This window comes from Cervus canadensis, chromosome X, assembly GCF_019320065.1.
Source record: "Cervus canadensis isolate Bull #8, Minnesota chromosome X, ASM1932006v1, whole genome shotgun sequence".
NCBI classification, from domain to species: domain Eukaryota; kingdom Metazoa; phylum Chordata; class Mammalia; order Artiodactyla; family Cervidae; genus Cervus; species Cervus canadensis.
This window is the reverse complement of record NC_057419.1, coordinates 118,951,283-118,969,264: the sequence shown is the minus strand read 5'-3', so window position 1 is coordinate 118,969,264 and position 17,982 is coordinate 118,951,283. Positions and strand designations below refer to the sequence as shown.

General features: G+C 39.9%; 1 protein-coding gene across 1 annotated transcript in view; it reads right to left on the bottom strand.

Moving 5' to 3' along the window:
- Positions 1-17,982, bottom strand: part of AIFM1 (apoptosis inducing factor mitochondria associated 1) — a 28,540-nt gene that overhangs the window by 9,038 nt on the left and 1,520 nt on the right. The window contains exons 2-8 of the mRNA XM_043460143.1: positions 12,752-12,894; positions 8,347-8,446; positions 7,288-7,412; positions 7,030-7,160; positions 5,451-5,541; positions 698-782; positions 28-104 (exon numbers count right to left, since the gene is read on the bottom strand). Of these exons, the coding sequence (XP_043316078.1) occupies positions 28-104; positions 698-782; positions 5,451-5,541; positions 7,030-7,160; positions 7,288-7,412; positions 8,347-8,446; positions 12,752-12,894 (752 nt within the window). The remainder of the gene's footprint in view (positions 1-27; positions 105-697; positions 783-5,450; positions 5,542-7,029; positions 7,161-7,287; positions 7,413-8,346; positions 8,447-12,751; positions 12,895-17,982) is intronic.

Below are 17,982 nucleotides of genomic sequence, written 5' to 3'. Positions count from 1 at the left end.
GACAAAAGCACTAAAGCTGACAATTACCTTTCTGAAAAGTGTTGTTCTACTCTTCACCTCCGCTCCAGCCCTATCAATGGCAGAGAGACTTCTTGGAGTGCCTCCTGGAAATCAGAGGAGAAAAACCCTTTAGCCCAACAAGCAGGAGCTGGCCCAACAGCAGCATCAGCTCGCTACAAGGCTTTGTTTTCTTTCCACTCATCCCCGCAGCAGGCTTTTATCAATTTCCTTTGAAAAGCAGATTTGAGAGTCTCTCTTCAAAGGGCCCACCCTCCCTGTAGATGGCCAGAAGGCCTCACTTTTTGCTCCCATTCTCTTCTACTTTTTCGTGAGGATTCACCAGAAAGCACAGTCATGTTTGTTGAAGCAACTGCTTCAAACCCCTCTCTTGATTTCTGGTTGAAAGTGGCAATGAAGCCATGAGGTTATATCACTTTCAGGGCAGAGGGCAAAGGTGAAGAAGGGCAAGGGAAAAAAAGGCAACCCTTTTCAATAGCCATCCCTGCCTTTAGCAGAGGGAACAGTAAGGACTGTCCAGAAGGGCTATTGCTCAGATGCTTGTAGTTAGCTAGCCACGCTTTGCATCAAGGGAAGACATCCACTTCAGAGTCTGGGTTTCAGTTTTCTTAGTAATGTCTTTACACTAAAACTTGAGGGAGCTCTACCGGGGAATGAAGCTATCTCCAGAAGTACTCACCTGTTGCAATCAAGCACTTTTCATAGGTTATTTGAGAGCCATCATTAAGTTTTGCCACATTGCCTCTCACATCCAGCTGTACTACCTGGTCCCGCCAAACATACACACACAGAAAGGGATAAATTCACTTTAAAAAATTTTTATTGAGATATCACTCACACAACATACAATTCACCATTTTAAGTGTACAATTCAGTGGGTTTTAGTATATTCACAAGTTGTGCGACCATCATCATTATATAATTCTGGAACACTTCCATCACCCTCCAAAAAACCCTGTACCTGGCAGTCATCAGCCCAATGAGAAGAGTTACTTCTTGACCTAAGGTGATCCTTAAGAAACCTAATCACTGGTACCAATTTCTTCAAGGAGTCATAATTTCCTAAGTGGCCAACATCACAGTAAGTTCCTAGTGTCCCAAAGCTCATGCCCAATTTGTGGGAATGGAGAAGAGGAACAGACTTTTCTGCCTGCCTCTTTGGAACCCTTCTTTAAAAAAAAAAAAAAAAAAGTGGCAGCGCTGGGTCCTAGTTGTGGCCTCCAAACTCTTAGTTGTGGCACATAGGATCTAGTTTCCTGACCAGGGATTGAACCCGAGTCCCTTGCATTGGGAGCACGGTCTTAGCCACTGGACCACCAGGGAAGTCCAGGGACCCTTACTTCTTTGTTAACAACTCTCTCATTGTTAACAACAACTCTCTTGACATTCTTATAGGATGCTTTCTCCCAATTTCTAGCTTTCACTAAACCTGAGCTCCCCCCACCCGCAGAGGACAGCTTATATGTACAGATTGCTCACTCACCCACACTCCTCCCCATCACAAGGAGAGGATTATAGCTGCTGATGGTTCCGAGTTACTCTCGAACCCTCATCCCCTCTGAAGGACACTGACCTATATCCCTTACAACTCAAGTGTTATCTGGCCTGCTCTTGGTCACCCCTCAGTCACTGAAGTCCTTGGTACCTGCCTCATATTTTTCCTCCAAGCAACATCCAAATCCTCTCTTATAAACTTCCACATCAAATATCTCACTCTTTGGCCACAGTCTGCCATCCTTCCAGCTTTCTCTCAGTCCCACTGGTGGCACCTTTCCTTGCTTCTGATTTTCTCCATTTACCCAGTGGGCTGTTCCATTCCATCTAGTCTGGGCCAATGGTAGATCTCTCAAACCATGCTCTTGCCAGCATCCTTCATTTCCATGAACCCTGCTCCTTATGATTAAGAGCTTGAGTTTTGCAGTCAGGGAGACCGGGGTTTCTGGCTCCTCTCTGCTCCTTATGAGCAGTGAGACCATTCATTCAAGACATATTTATTAAACACCTAGTATGTGTTAGGCTTCCCTGGTGGCACAGATGGTAAGGAATCTGTCTGCAATGTGGGAGATGTGGGTTCGATCCCTGGGCTGGGAAGTTCCCCTGGAAAAGAGAATGGCAACCCACTCCAGTATTCTTGCCTGGAGAATTCCATGGACAGAGAAGCCTGATTGGCGATATAGTCATGGTGTCACGAAGAGTCGGACATGACTGAGTGAATAGCACTTTCACGTGTCAAGTGCTGTGCTAAGGGCTGGGGACACAATGTTGAGAAAAACAGATACCTTGCTGCCTTCAGAGTGCAGCAGCCAAGACAGATAATTTAATAAGCACTATAATCAAGCGTGAGAAACGCTCTAATAAGGACAGGGCAGGTAGTGCTAGAAACATATGACAGGTGCACCGAGTCAAGCTGTCCAGGAGGCCATGATATAAACAGATGGGATGGGTGAGTAGCTACTGTAGCCACCTTTGATTTGTCCTGGGTAACCTCCCTCCTCAATCCAACCCCTCGACTCAAACCTCTCAGGTAACCCACCTGGTATCCTAGTTTACTGCAAACACAAGTGAAGCCGTTAGATGTGAGCTTCCTCAGCTTCCCATAATGGTTCCCACCTCCTAACCCCTGAATACAGACTTCACTTCCTCTCTTCCAGTTACTGGGGTGAGGTGGCCTTTCTGTCTCGTTTCTATGCCTGACTCTTATCCCTTCCTCTCTCTCCTGTTAGTCAGCTGCTCATTCCCCCATCTCTCTCGTGACATCTTCTACCTTAGCCCACTGACATGTTTAAGTCTGCCCCATCCTAAATGGCCCACTTTTGATTCTACGTATGTCCTCCTCCAGCTGCTGCCCAATGCCATCCCCGTTTTGTCATTTAAACTTTCGGAAAGAGTAGTTTCTCCTCTTTTCTAACTTCACCATGATATCTGAACAGCTAAATGTAATGGGTCATTTTAGAATTCCTTTGTTAGCAGATTCTTTTGCTGTGGTAACACTCTGGCTCACATCCTCCTTCTTGAAACTCTCTCCAACCCTGGCCCCCGCCCTGGGCTCACCTCATCCTGCCCTTTTAATACTTCTTTCCTAGTCTCCTTTTAGGACACTTTTTCTTAAGCCTGTTTCCTGAAATTTGGGTTCCGCAGGGCTCCATCTTTGCTTCACTCCTCTTCTGACATGACTCCCTCAGTTCTCCATGGGGGGGGGGGGGCTCACCTACTCTCATGGTCTCAATTCTGACTCGTATGTGGACGACTCCCCAGTCCATATCTGAGCCTCCTCTGAACATTACAGTCGTGTATCCAACACTGCCCTTAGGGCCTATCCACACAGATATTCCAGTTCATACTTAACAGTCCAAAATGAAATGTCATGTCCCCCTTAAACTAGGTCTTCCTCTTGCAATGTCTCTCTCACCTGGGGGTGTATTACCATCTACCACACAAGATGAAAATCAGAAAGTCATCTTCGCCCCTCTCCTATGTTCTTCCTCCAATCGGTCACCACCACACCCCACCAAGTTTGACTTTATGCTTTCAGTCTGTTCCCTACTCTTCATCACCTTCCTGTTAGGAAGCTATACAATGATGGTATTAAGAGCTTGGGCTCCGGAATCAGAATTCTCCAATCAGAGAGATCTGGGGCTCAAATTCTGCCTCTACTACTTATTAACTATGTAATCTCAAGCAAGAAACTTCACCTCTTTTAAATCTCCATTTCTTTCTCTGTAAAATGGAAATATTACTAGTACCCACCTCATAAGATTATTGTGAAGGGTAACGTGATGTAATTAAACACACATAAGCATTTTAATACTGTGCTTACTTCTTCTTAATCAGCAGCACTACTGCCCTTATGTGGACTCCCACCATCTCTCATGTGGATTATTAAAAAGTCTTTGAAATGGTCTCTTTCTAGTCTGCTTTCCCTGAAATCCATTCTCCTCACAGCCAACCGAGTGGTTACTTAAAATTCAACCCAACTGCTTTATATTCTTGTCTAAAACTCAACAGCTCCTCAGGGCCAATGCCATAAAACTGGAGATCTTTCACACGACAGAGCTCGACCATCAGGCCCCTGCCTGACTTCCTGCTTTCTTGTCTCCTGTCACTCCTTAACTTTCTGCTCTATCAGTCCCGAGCTGCTTATGTTTCCCTGCACCAAACAAGCTTTTTCACCCCCTCGTGCCTTTGCTTATGTTATTCTTTTTCACTTGAGTGCTCTTCACTTTTCTCTAATCTGGTGAATGCTACTTCATTCCATCATATGTCCCATTCTATAGAAGGAGACTGCCTTCTCCAGGAAGCTTTTCCTGAAACTATCACCATACTGGGCACACTTCCCAGTAATTCCCACAATATACCGAATTTCTTTCTTATTCTAAATCTATGTTATGTGTCAATGTATGACAAAAACCACTACAATATTGTAAAGTAATTAGCTTCCAACTAATAAAAAAATCAATCTATGTTATGATTATCTGCTCACATTTTTGCCTAATACTGTTAGCCCCTAGAAGGCAGGGCCTGTGTGCTACACATAGGGGATACTTAATAAAGTCTTCTTACCAACTTATCCACCAACCCATACCCATCTTCTCCACCTAACATCCCTGTATAGGAGAAATGAACCTGTCCTTATCAAAGCTCAGTGCCTCCACTCAAGCTTTGGATCCTATCTCTTCTGGGCCTTGCTCCTTCTGATAGCCCTTCCCTCTCTACTAGAATGTTGCCAGTAGTTTACAGACACACTCCAGACCTCCCTCCTGTTAACAAACACAAAACCAAATACAAGCAAACAAAACCCTCCCTGAACCCTAAATGCCCTCCAGTCACTGCCCACCCCTGTATTCAGGCACTCACCTTTGTAAAGTCCAACAATATTTTCCATGATGATGTCATGCCTGAATTATTTTTACTATCCTGAATAATATACATTTGCCAATCTCCTGTCATCAATAACCCCAAAGAAATGTTAGTGTGGAAAAACAGGAGGAAAGGCAGAGGAGCCAATCAGGAGAAGGAACAGCCTCAGAGTCATGGTCCCCAATGATCTGACTTCCCTGGGAAGGTTTAGCTAGCCTGCTACTCTAGGCTAGAGACAGTGCTTTCCCCAGGGAGACACACTAATTAGTACAGACTGGCAATATTAAACCTTAAAATGACTTGCTCTTTCTCTTTTTTTTCTTTTTCTTTTGCTAGTTTGTCATGTTTTTTTTGTGTGTGTGTAATAAAGTTTTATTAAAGTATAAAGGAGATAGAGAAAGCTTCTGACATAGGCATCAGAAGGGGGCAAAAGAGTACCCCCTGACTTGCTCTTTCTTTGATGAACTACAGTGACAGACAGATGGAAGTGGTAGTGGGAATGCAAGTCACCATCCTTGCTGCCCCTGTGTGCACATAGGTGGAGCTTGACTTAAGAAAGCAGCCTACTAGCTCACCTTCTTTCCAGTGAGGACAGCCACACCACCATTTTCAACGTGAGGCAGGTCCTGAGCAGAGACGTAAAAAGAAGGTGGCTGGAAATATATGCTGTATAGAGAAAAGGAAGAAAAAGTTTTATGTACGTGGAATGGTTATCAACTTCCCCCAGGGGTTCAGAAAAATTGGTTCCACCAAGGAAAGCTTTCAGGAATATTTTCTCAAGCAAGTGTCCAAGGGCACTAAATCTTGGTCATGGGAACAATCTGGATACATTCTTGGCTCCAACAGCTTTGCAGGAGGGATGGTTCTGCTATCTAGGGGGTAAAAGCCAGGAATGCTGTGAAACATCTAACAGTATGCAGAACAGGCCCCTAAAGCAAAAAATTATCCAACCCTCAATGTCAACAGTGCTGAGGTTGAGAAATTGTGCTCTGCATTTAGGTTCCTTTCAAAGTCAGGACTAGAGGAGTGGCCGAGGAACTGGTACTCACATCCACCCACACAAGCTGTCCAGGATGGCACTGATCACTGAACAACTTGGTCTAGCTCCTGAGATGATCTCATCCCAAACAGTAGATACCGTCTATGAGGGATTAATTATGGGATGGGTAACCTGGAAAATCCCATAGGCAGAGGAGCATGGAGGGGGCTACAGTTTGTGGGATCACACAGTCAGATGCGACTGAGCACAACAACCTAATTGGAGGGCTTCCCAGGTGGCTCAGTGGTAAAGAATCCGCTGGCCAATGCAAGAGATGCAGGAAACGTGGGTTCAATCCCTGGGTCAAGAAGATCCCCTAGAGGAGAAAATGGCAACTCACTCCAGTATTCTTGCCTGGAGAATACCATGGACAGAGGAGACTGTAGTCCAAAGGGTGCAAAGAGTTGGACACAACTAAGCGATTAAGCATACACACATAATTGGAAGTATGCATCCTACTTGATAACAGGATATGATACGAGTGAGGGAGGCAGGTAGATTTATAAAATTTAGTCCAGTGTCAAAGGGATCCACTAACGAGGAAAAAAACTGACACCCAAGAACATGGTACTGGACTCAGGAGATCCAAGGAGCCTTTTAAAGGAAAGGGCTTCTTGACCTGTATTCCTAAGTCTCTCATGCAAAGATTTTAATAAAAAGTTTCTTCCTTTGTGTTCCCACTGTATCCCTACAATTCTGAATGTTTCCTGGGGCGTCAAAGAAAGTGTCATACAACAGTGTCTTTTGTTCTGCTTTTATGGGACATGCCTAGGCAAGTTTGAGGACGTGACAACACAGGCTGAGCTGCTCTTCGAAGTCTGATACAAGGTCCTGGGAACAGGGGCATTAGTACTTCAGAGGCCAACATTATAACTTCAGCTATTGGTAGCACTGGTTAACAGAGTCCAGGACTCTTGCCACTACAGCCTGATGTTCGCTCTAAGCTGTACACACGCTCTAAGCGTGTACTACAGTGGACTCCGGGGTACTGCCAAGTCACCTGTCTTATGTGCTGTGTGCCGTTCCTGCTAAATCCTGTCCTACTCTCTGTGCTGAAGAGACAGTACAACCAGCTGAAGTTGCTGGTTGAGCCCAGTTTACATAAGTGAACAGACCTTCGCTCTTTTCCATTCCATTGTTTGAATCGCAGTGTCTTTGTGACATTCGGGTCATCTGAAAACCACAGTTCTTTTGAAAGAGGAGGTCTCATGTAAGGCAGCTCAGGGTCTTCAGATACAATCAGTACCTTTGGACACAAAATAATGATACTTATCACAGCCAAGTTGTTTAAGAGGCAAATGTCAAAGTGCTCACGTTGGCTAAGTGCTTGTGGATCACACCTTCCATGTCAAGCAAGACAGTGTGTGCCTTACCCTGGCTCCAGGATCGCGAGCCCGGATGGATCTGGCTGCCGCAAAAGCAGCAGTGCCTCCACCAATGAGCAGGAATGGAACATGACTTGGTATCCTAACTTGGGGTTCTGGCTCTCCTTCCGGAGCTATAAGCAAAAGATCAGACAAAGTGAATATTTTTTAAGTCTCAGATGACTCCTTGCGACTATTTAAAAAAAAAAATCACCTTGAACTTGACTCAATCCTTTATATAAAAAGCTAGCAAAACACTGCAACTACATTAATCTTAACAAACGTCACATCTTCTGAAATGACAGGAAAAGGAAGCGTCCCTGTGATAAGTGAAGGATACTCAAAAAGAGGTGAATGATGTGGCCAATGTCATTGACTCACTAAGCCTCTCAGAACTAGAACCTAGCTTCAATGTTTAGCTATTTCTCAAATATACTAGAAAGTATATATTAGAAGGCTTCTGCCCTGCCCATTTAATTTCTTAATGGCCAACAGGAAAATATCAAGTTCAGTTTCACCTTTTGTTAGTAATAATGGGGGAAAACTGAGATCAATTGGGGATTAGTAAACAATGTTCAAGAATAAGGAGGTGTTATGGCAGAAAGCGATAGAAATGGGCCTACCTGGAGTTGTGGGGTTTATTAAAGGATTAAAACATTCCTGAGAAATCAAGCCAGGAGTGTGGGATGGAAATGATGGCTAGTGCTATATGCTTTAGGCAAACAAACACATCCTGAACAACTCCGAACTCCAAAGACTCACAAGGGGAACAAAACAGACCAAAAGAATATCCTCATTGGGGGAAAAAAGGCTTTTATCTCTTTTCCAATAAGTATCTTTGCCAAGCTTGCATTTTTTAATTTAAAGCTTGCCTTTTAAGAGTTTAATATAACCAATCACTAACCACTAAGTTTATTCTCAAATCTAAATTACAGTCAAACACTTGTAATATCATAGTTTCTGGAAGTTTACAATCTCACAGTATCATCATGTCAATGAAATACCTGCAAAGCACAGCAAATTGTCTATAACTTTCCCTTTATATATTGAGTCTCAAATCATACTCACCAGATGATGTGGCTCTTTTCTGTTTCTCTTCTGGTGTCAGCCCTAACCCTGAAATTCTTTCATTGTATCTTTTTTTGTCATCTTTTATTGTCTTGTAGGCCTGTAGACCCAAACATGGAGAAAATTTATTTCATCATACAGCTAGCTAGCACATATCATAAGTAACATTCATTATCTTTCAATTAAATGAGAAGCTTTTGTCTATATGAAGTTAGTTCTTCTGTGTTCTTCACTAAGGCAAAAATATTTTCTTAAGAAATAAAAAAATATTTAGTGTGTACACACTTGGTGTGGAAAGAATACAGGTAAGCAGATGAAAATGTTCCAGTTTCAGATTTCCTTAGGCTCTATGTGAAGAATTTTCCTCATGTTTAATTCTGAAGGTACAGCTGAAGAAAAAAGAAAAATACTTTATATTGGAAGAATAAAGTGCTAGAAAGAGCTAAACTTTATAAAAAAGGTTTTGGACTCTGCTGGATACTAGCTGTGAAACCAATCTATAGGGTTCTGGGTAGGAAGCTGGGCCATAAATTCTCTTGGAAGATGTCCCAGGTTATCTAAGTATCACAGGACTTAGATAACACCCTGAAGCATGACCACCAGTATGCCTGTCTCATAGAATAACCCATCTTTCCCTCAAAGGCCTATTCTTTAATGACACTCAGATACTTAATGGGCAAACATTTCACTTAAACAACTATTGTATTTAAAATATACTATCTTCTCTATCCTTTCAAATTGAAGGGCTAGTTTTTTTTTTAACACAGCATTAGAATTGAATAGTTTTCTTTTTTTAATTCAGCATCAGAATTTACTGAAGATCTTTTAAAAAACAGTAGGCAAGAACGACTTGTTTTCATTATAACACTTTTGCTCTTTTTGTACCCCACAGGGTCAACAAGACAGGAATTTAAGTGACCACATGTCAGCTGAAATCCCATGTTATTGATTAACTGGAGGAAAAAGTGAGGATAATCAGAGGAAGTAGCATAAAACATGTTTTAAGAATAATATGAGCCTCTTACAGAGCAACCCACTAGGCAATGTACTGCATTAAGGAATCTGAACTCTCAGATTTGCACTTGACATTTATCAGCCTGGAAACATCTAATATACAATATGAATGGATCAGAAAATTAAGTGCTGTATGTTAAAAGATAATGGTTATTCCTTGAATTTACCACTAAATTCATCAAATTCATAAACTGAATTCAAGTAACACTAATTTCAGGAAGAGTTTTTTTTTAATCTTGGCAGCAGATATTATATAAAAGTCCAGCATTTACTCATTCCTTAAAAAAAATATTTATTTTAAGAAAAGGATTTCTACCTAAAAAGATGGCTTAAGCTGGTCACTGTGAGTGAACAGAGAAATAAACTGGGGTCATGTTCACACTGAGACAGATATCCAATAATAGCCTAGGCCCTCTCACACCTCCTATTGGCTTCACACATCAGGGAAGAGGAGACCAAGAAATACCTTGAGGTTTACTGGGGAAAGAACAAGAAAGAGGTTTGTCATATATTTAGCTTTTAAGTAAATGTTCTGATATAAAAATAAGTTACAGACCTACTAAATAAAAATTAACTTTCCCCCCAAGTGTCTCTGTCTCTCCAGTTTGCAGATTTCCAGTCGGTGACATGAATACATGTCAGGTGAAAAAAACTACAAAATTCTGAAATACGTTAGCAGACAGCTGTTCTAAACAGATGAATGTAATGCCATCTATTCCAGTTGAAGGAATATGAAAGGTGACAGTTCATTTTCTGAGTGAGGCAATGTGGTCCTATCAGTTGAACAATGGCTCAAATACTAAATCTCATTAAATACTCTAAAGGCCACTTTCGCTCTGTGCGTGTGTGTGTGCGCGCGTGCACACTCAGCGGTGTCCGCCTTTTTGCAACCCCATGGATTGTATGTAGCTCACCAGGCTCCTCTGCTCACTGACAAATCAAAGTCACCTCAGATCATGTTTTAAATGATTTAAAATGTAATCTAAAACAAAACACAATAGTTTGATAAGTTGTAGGTAGACAAAAGCTTATCATTTAACCTAAAACCACCATAATACAGCAGCTTTTATTATTACCAGTGTTGGATAAACACAGAGGGCAATGAGGCATTTAACTGAATGGCTTGAGAGGAACTTGTGCTTCACAGACATTTCTAAGACAAGAGGAAGCAACAGTATGAGTGGCCCTGTCCTGTGGCCTGGCATTAAGAGATTTGCCTGGCCAGCTCTGTGCAGGCCATCCAACTCTGGTACAGCAACATGAACCAGAGGTTTAATGGGTTTCAAATGTTACAAACATATCAGATACGAACAATTTAAATCTATTTCTGAATGAATGGGGTGGAACTGATGGGAAAAGTTGAGAGAGCTATGAAATGGAAAAATTAAGGTTTAGGGGATAGTATCTAAGTAATGGAAGAGAGGCATTTAAGAAAGCAGTTGACACAAATGCATTAGCTTATACCACTTCAGCCACTAGTTTGACCAAATTACAGATTACAAAAGGGACACTGCCAAATGAATTTAGTTGAAATAGAGGCTGGGGGTGAGTGTGGAGAACACTGCAATTTCTATGGCTTTTTGGACCTCCTCAGAAGCATTCAATAAAATGCCCTTTCACAATAAAAGTAGGGTTAATTTACTGTTTCCCACAAAACACAGAAATTATATTTTACCTCAAATAATTCAAAATGGATGGTGTTCAAGTCACCTTTATTTGCTTACTCAATGTTTACTCTTTGAGGCTATCTTGTTAGGTATGCAGCACTAAAGCACAATATAATTTAGCATCATAAAAAAAGAATTATGAAATTGGCAAAAGTTTCAAAGACAGGGTTGATGATGAGGATTTATAGCAATCATTAAATGTATGGCTTCAGATATTTCCGGTAAGACTTTAACAGTTTGAAGAATGAGGTTGGAGGACTCCCTAGTGACTGACAATGTCCCTTTAATAAATACCTAAAAGCACATGCCGTGAACGTTTTATCGTGTTCTAATGGATCAAGTTTCCATCAGTGCCATGGTCTCACCCACCCTACCCCCAAAATACATTTGAGTGTAAGTATCTTACATAATAAACTCCTGCCCCAGTGACTGTTGCTCCTACAATTAAGAAGTATACTAGGCTGCTGCCATCTTTCCCAGAAGCACCTGTAGACGCTAGTGATCTAGAAGGGGGTCCTAGGTGATGACACTGCACAACTGTAGGTAAAGATAAGGCCAAGAGAGAAACAAAGGGAAATAGAAAAGGCACTAAGTATTAATGAAGAAACATTCAATATAAAGGCAGGGAAGTGTTTTTGGTTACCCTGTGCTAAAAAGAAAAACAACTGCTGTTCCAGGATTGGAGGAAAATGTATATTTCCTCAAAGTCTGTCACCAGACAGAGCTCACCTAGTTTTCACTCTGATTCAACTCACAGCTGGCAAGAGCTATCTACTTTCCTTGTGCATTTGGAGTTAGGTCAGAGAATGATCATCTAAGTGACTTCAAATAATTTTCATGTCCCCCCCTTTTTTTTAACACAGTGATTGAGTAACAAAGATTAAGTTCACCCTCTTACCAATGTAGAAAGAACTAAAATTGTAATGTTGTCCAACCATTTGCTCTCAATAAGTAAAATAAACAGCTTCCTTCAATCAAGGGCGTTACTAGGTGTTATCTAAGTTGGTTCACTCAACCTTACATGATCCAGCTTTAGACTGATCTGCTTAGTCACAGTAAACTCTGCCAAGTTAAAAAAAATGCCCACAGAATAATTCCTCTGTCACCAGCTAAGCTGATCACAGTTCATTTAAGGGGATATTATTGTGGTAATACTACATAACAGTTTAAAGCACATTTCTCGCCTCACACGAACTCCATCCTAAACCTGGAGATACTAGACCTATTTCTATAATTTAGTCTTTGGATGAGGTTCCTGGATAAGTTTTCCTTTCAGGAATGCTGAACTGAAGGTTATTGTTTTCAAATGTTTATCATCCCAAGCCAAGGAAAAATACAATATTTGGCAAATGGGTCAAAATCAAATATTGTGCTAAGGAGCTGCAAGGAATTTTGACCTTATTCATAGGTTAGTGCTTTATATCCAAAAGAAAATGTACAATTCCATAGATTAGTCAAATCTAAGGAAATGCAGAAGCTTTCAAGTAAAGAGTAAAAAGACAAGTGCAAAGAGCAAAGATCATCAACGAGAGATTAAATTTCAGTCATTCCCAAATTGGTTCTCACAGACTATTAGACAGTAGGCACTCTAAAGAAGGCTCTTTGGAAATTCTTCCAAAAAGAGAAAGGAGAATTAGTTGTAAAAGTCTTAAAGCAGAGTAGTACTGAGTCTATTAATGGGAGCTGTTTGGCAGCTTCTTTACACAAGCTGCTTTTCTACTTACATATGCACCAGCTCCTATTGTTGATAAGCCCACAATAAGGACTAATACAGAATTATCGATTTTGCCCCCTGATGGACCAGAGCTAGCCATTTGTCTTGTCATCTGGAGTTCTAGAGGAACATGCCATCGCTGGAACAAGTTGCCTAAGGAACACAATTTATTAAGACACACACACATACAAAAATAAAATAGTTAATACATGTTTATGACTAAATGTCAATGCATTGCACAAGACTTAAATGCACATTGGGCTGTGTCATATTCACTGTCAAATGACCAAGGGGGAAAAAAAACTGAAAACTGTACACACAAATACAACAGATATCAGAATGTACACTCTAAAGTTGTTGGAGTTTTACAAGTATAATTTAATGCTGTCCAGGGAGGAATTTATAGCTTCCAGAAAAGGTAATGAAAAACATGGGCAGTTCATCAAATACTTCTCTCTTCACATCTTCACCAAAAATGAAGCAAACACGGAGAGATGACTGAATAGACAGATATAACAAGTTAACTACAGGCTACCTGGGACACTCTAACAATCACTTAAGGAGTAATTTAAATGGCTGGCTCAAACGCACAAATAGACTCCAGCAACACACTCTAACCAGAATAGAGTTTAGCCTTGCGTGAAAGGTAATGTGTCCCGGAAGACAGAAATACTAAATCTCAGAAGAAAACCAGAAAAAAAAATTAGGTGAATTTATCTCCCCCAAAGAACTGAAGAATTTTAGATTATATTTTTTAGAATGACAAAATTTAAAATATCCACTGACTAATTGGCTCTTAGTCCTCCAAAATAATACAAAGATTATGTTGATGTAGAAACTCGGAATGGCTATTAAGAATCTTGAGGATCATAACAACGCTCACACATGGAAATGTCAGAGTTTCATAGACTTCTTTCTCCAGGAGGATGCTGGCATTTTCAAATGAAGGAAGAAGGTCCCAGCACCTTCCCTGCTTGTGACAGCCTTCATGTTGACTACTGACCTAGAACAGGGCTTTGCAAATTTTTTCTGTAAAGAACCAGATAGAAAATCTTTTCAGCTTTGCAGGCCACACAGTCTCTGCTGTAACTACTTAATCCTGCTGATGTTGTGCCAAAGCAACCACAACAAAAAAATGAATGGGTGTGATTGTGTCCCAACAAAACTTTGTTAGCAGACAGTGAAATGTGAATTTTAAATAATTTTCAAAAAATCGTCTATTAAAAATTTTTTTGAGCCATCTTAAAAATGTAAAAACCAATTTTAGCTCAAGGGGCATAGGAAAGCATGTGGGTTTGGCCTGTGGGCTGTAGTTTGCCAATCCTGATCTAGAGCAGTGGTTCTAAAACTTGAGTGGGCATCAGAGTCCCCCAGAGGGTTTATTAAAGCATGGAAGGCCAGACCTACACCACCCCCACCCCAGAGTCTCTGAGCTGGAGGATCTGGGATAGGGGTCAAGAAATAGCATTTCTAATGAGTTCCCAGGTGATACTGATGCTGCCAGTCTACACTTCGAGAATCACTGGTCTAGAGGCAAGTAGGTGTGTTCTGATCTGACCAAGCTTTAAAAGACAAACACAAGAGCGCCGGTAGCTGGTCCATATGTACTTGTAGAAATTCAAAATAGAGAGCTTTTCTGCAGCTTTCACAATTACAGGGCTCAGAGGGGTACAAACATGTCCAAAACACAGCTGCATTCTCTTACCTGAAATCCTTGGGAACATGGGCATCCCAGAGCTTAGAATTATTAGGTGGTAAGTATATAATGCATATACCATATATTAAGTAACACCCAGCACAATAAGGGGCAGCAACCCAGTCACACGCATTAATGTTTCTATGACCGATCACAATGAAGAGAATAAACAAAAGATTCTAAGTTAACTTCTCTCCAGTTTGGGTTACAAAAACTTGACAAATGAGTTCCAAAAACTTGATTTTTTTTAGTCCTATTTTTATTTCTAAATTATAGATAAGAAACTATGGATCTATATTCTTAGAACTGGAAATGTATTTTTCTCTACTGTTTTTATTTCTTACCTGTTTTAGAATCTTTCATCACTGAATAAAATTAAATGGCTTATATATGTGAACAACAACAAATCATGAAAATAAAAACATGGGCAAGGGTTAAGAAACTTATCTCAATCTGGGCAAGCTTTTGATTTTCAGAAGTCCATAAAAATGATGAAGCATCAGAAATAGAAACTGACAAATCTCAGAGCTTAGAAAACGAAACTGGGTAGAAAAAGTTCCACATGGTTAGATATAGTACAATGAATTTAGTTGTCTCTTACCTCCATCCCAAGTTTTTTTTTTTAAACAAAAATAAATGTTTTTAAAATTCCATTTATTCCTCTAGAAGATGCTAAATCTAAAAACCATAACAACTTTGTTTTAGTATAATAATTTAAGTTCAGCAGTTTTTGCCTCAATTTGCAAAAAAAAGACATTTAAAAGCAAATTGACTTTTAAAAAAGGAAATGGGTTTACATTTACACTATTACTTGAAAAGAAATACAACACAATACAGTCATTAACAAACCAACTTTTTACATATCTAGTGACTTTAATTTTGTAAAAGATGATAATATGGTATGGATGTTCATATTTCCCTCCAATTTTCTTTTACCTATAAAGTTATCCCCCCCCCAAAAAAAATTATTCCCACACCTTTCCTACCACAGCCTCAGAGTTTTAGGAAATCTTACATAAAGACTGAAACATGCCTTTTCATTTGTCTTACTAATGTGGGAAAGCCCCCTTAATTCTTGACCTCTCATTGCACCAATCTACTTATTTTAGATTTTCTGCAGTCAGACCACATGTACCAAAGTAGAGCTTTCTTCCTCATACTTATGATTTTTTTTAAACTGATCATTTATACATAATAATATGATTGCCATTTTTGCGATAATTAGAACCTCTACAATGTCATATAATTATCATTTCTTTGTAGTTGTTGGAATAATTAAGATCTAGTTTCTTAGCAAGTCTGATATTATAATACAATATTATTGTCTATATTCATTATATCATGCAAGGATTCAATTCCTGTAGGAGTTTGCTCAATAAATATTTCATGAATTAATGAATAAAATAAAGAAATAGAAATTCATCCCAGTTCTACTGATAAGGACTGAACATTTTGAAGAAATTTTTGCAAAGAAGTTTTGAATACCACAGGCTAGCGTTAGAATAGTACCTAAATCACAAATTCACTGCTGTAGGTTTCATAATCTCCTATTTTTCCATACACCCAGAAGCCCTTTTCCACAATTACATCCATACAATTGAGGCACCCAGAAATTTCAAGTGGTTAGGAGGTCTAATATGCTCTTGAATCTTGTTTTCTGAACATCAAACTTATTCTTCTGACATGTCGAAAACACCGGATCAGACAAGCCTAGGTAATCTGTCCATTGCAGCTAAATGCCTCTTGTGTGAAACACTCCGAAGAAAGGCACCAGAAGAAAAATGATTTTGATGACACACAAAAAAATCTAACTCTATTCTGCAAAGTTAAGTCCTTCACAGTACTAGAGTTCAGTCACTGAGAATTTACCATGTACCAGACTGTACAAAATGCTGAGGACACAAAACTAAATGTGACACAATTCCTGTCCTCGAGTAGTGAACAGTTAAGGAGGGGAGAATGGATGTAACTATTCTGAGTATCAGAAGAATGGGCTTGACACAAATCACAAGAGATTCAAGGTTGCTCAGTTTGGCTTTTTAATCCTTAGGTCAGTGGAACAAAAGGGAGTCATTATTCACTCAGAATAGCAGTTTCCAAACTTGCCTGATCATTCGAATTACATCAGCAGCCTTGTTAAATATAAATTCCCACAGCTCTCTTCCAAAGATTCTCATTTGGTACAGTTGGGGTTGGCCCTCCACTTTAACTTATTCAACCAGGGAAGTTTGGAAACATGAAAGTTACAATATACAGAAACTCCCTTAAATTATTAGCAAATGTCTAGAAGAAAAGGTTGACTTGCTAAAATTTTCTTCTGGAAAGTTCTGTCCCAGCAAAAAGAGGGGGTAAAGGCTTGTCTTCTAGGCTTCAAAAAAGTGTCATTTGGCAGTGTCCAGGAAGTCTGGATCATTGCCCACAAGGAATACAGTTTCTTTTTTAAGAGGGTGAAAAGTGTTCTGAACAGAGCAAAATGTTCAAACATTTGACCCTCAGGTCGGGGGTCAGTGATGAGTTTGACCACATCGATAGCACAATGTTTGATAACCAAATAAAAAACTACATAACAGAAAACATCTATTACCTACCTAACCCATATGCTCCTCAATTCTGAATGCTTACACAAAGTGGTTACTATAAATTACCTTCAATCATTTCTGGAAAGAGGCAGAGCATCCAAATATAGTAAATAACCAGAGAGTAGCAATTATCGTTTTAAGGCAAAGGGCAACATATAATGCAAATGAACTGGACAATAGTGACAGATATGGATGAGAAGTTCCAAGGCAGGTTTAAAGTTTGCTATAATCCTGGCAAAGAACTAGTGAGGAGGGAGGGGAAAACAGGAAGGGGAAATGGCCTATCCACAAACATGCCTCTCCCTGATCTATGTAAAAACATATGGTAAACGCTACTATGGGCAAAAGAATTCAGATTAAGAGCAATTAGTCATTAAGCCACAAAACAAGGTTGATTCCTGAAACGACAGAATCATTTCTTTTTGAAATTGTAACCCCACCCCCACCCATTGCTAAAGACAATAAGGTTATCCTCTGGTGCTTGGCCAAAGGGCAAATAACTGTATACAAAGAAATGGATGGATCTGTCAAGAAGTCAGAATATACTCTACAGCAGACTTAAAACAAAGTCATGCAATGGAAAAGAACACTTTTAATGAGTATTTTTCAGTAGTTCTAATATCACCAACCATCTCAAATGTCTCTTAAATCAATTCACCTTTGCAAATCCACACTTAATTGATGAGAACGTTTGTTCAGACTTCAGAATGTTGGCAAAAGTTGTGAGTTTTAGGCAAAATAAGTACACAGTTTGAAAGCCCAGTGTGGATGAAAATCATCAGCTTACCTAAATTTCTGTCCAACTTACATACAGCATCCTCAATTCAACGCACAAAACCCATACAGATGACATCATAGACAGGATGTTAGTTTTTCAAACCTAATCTAGTTTTTCAAACCTCTGTTAAGGCAGAAGTGTTTAAGTTTCAAGAGCAACACGCCTTAGGACATACCTCAGGTACACCC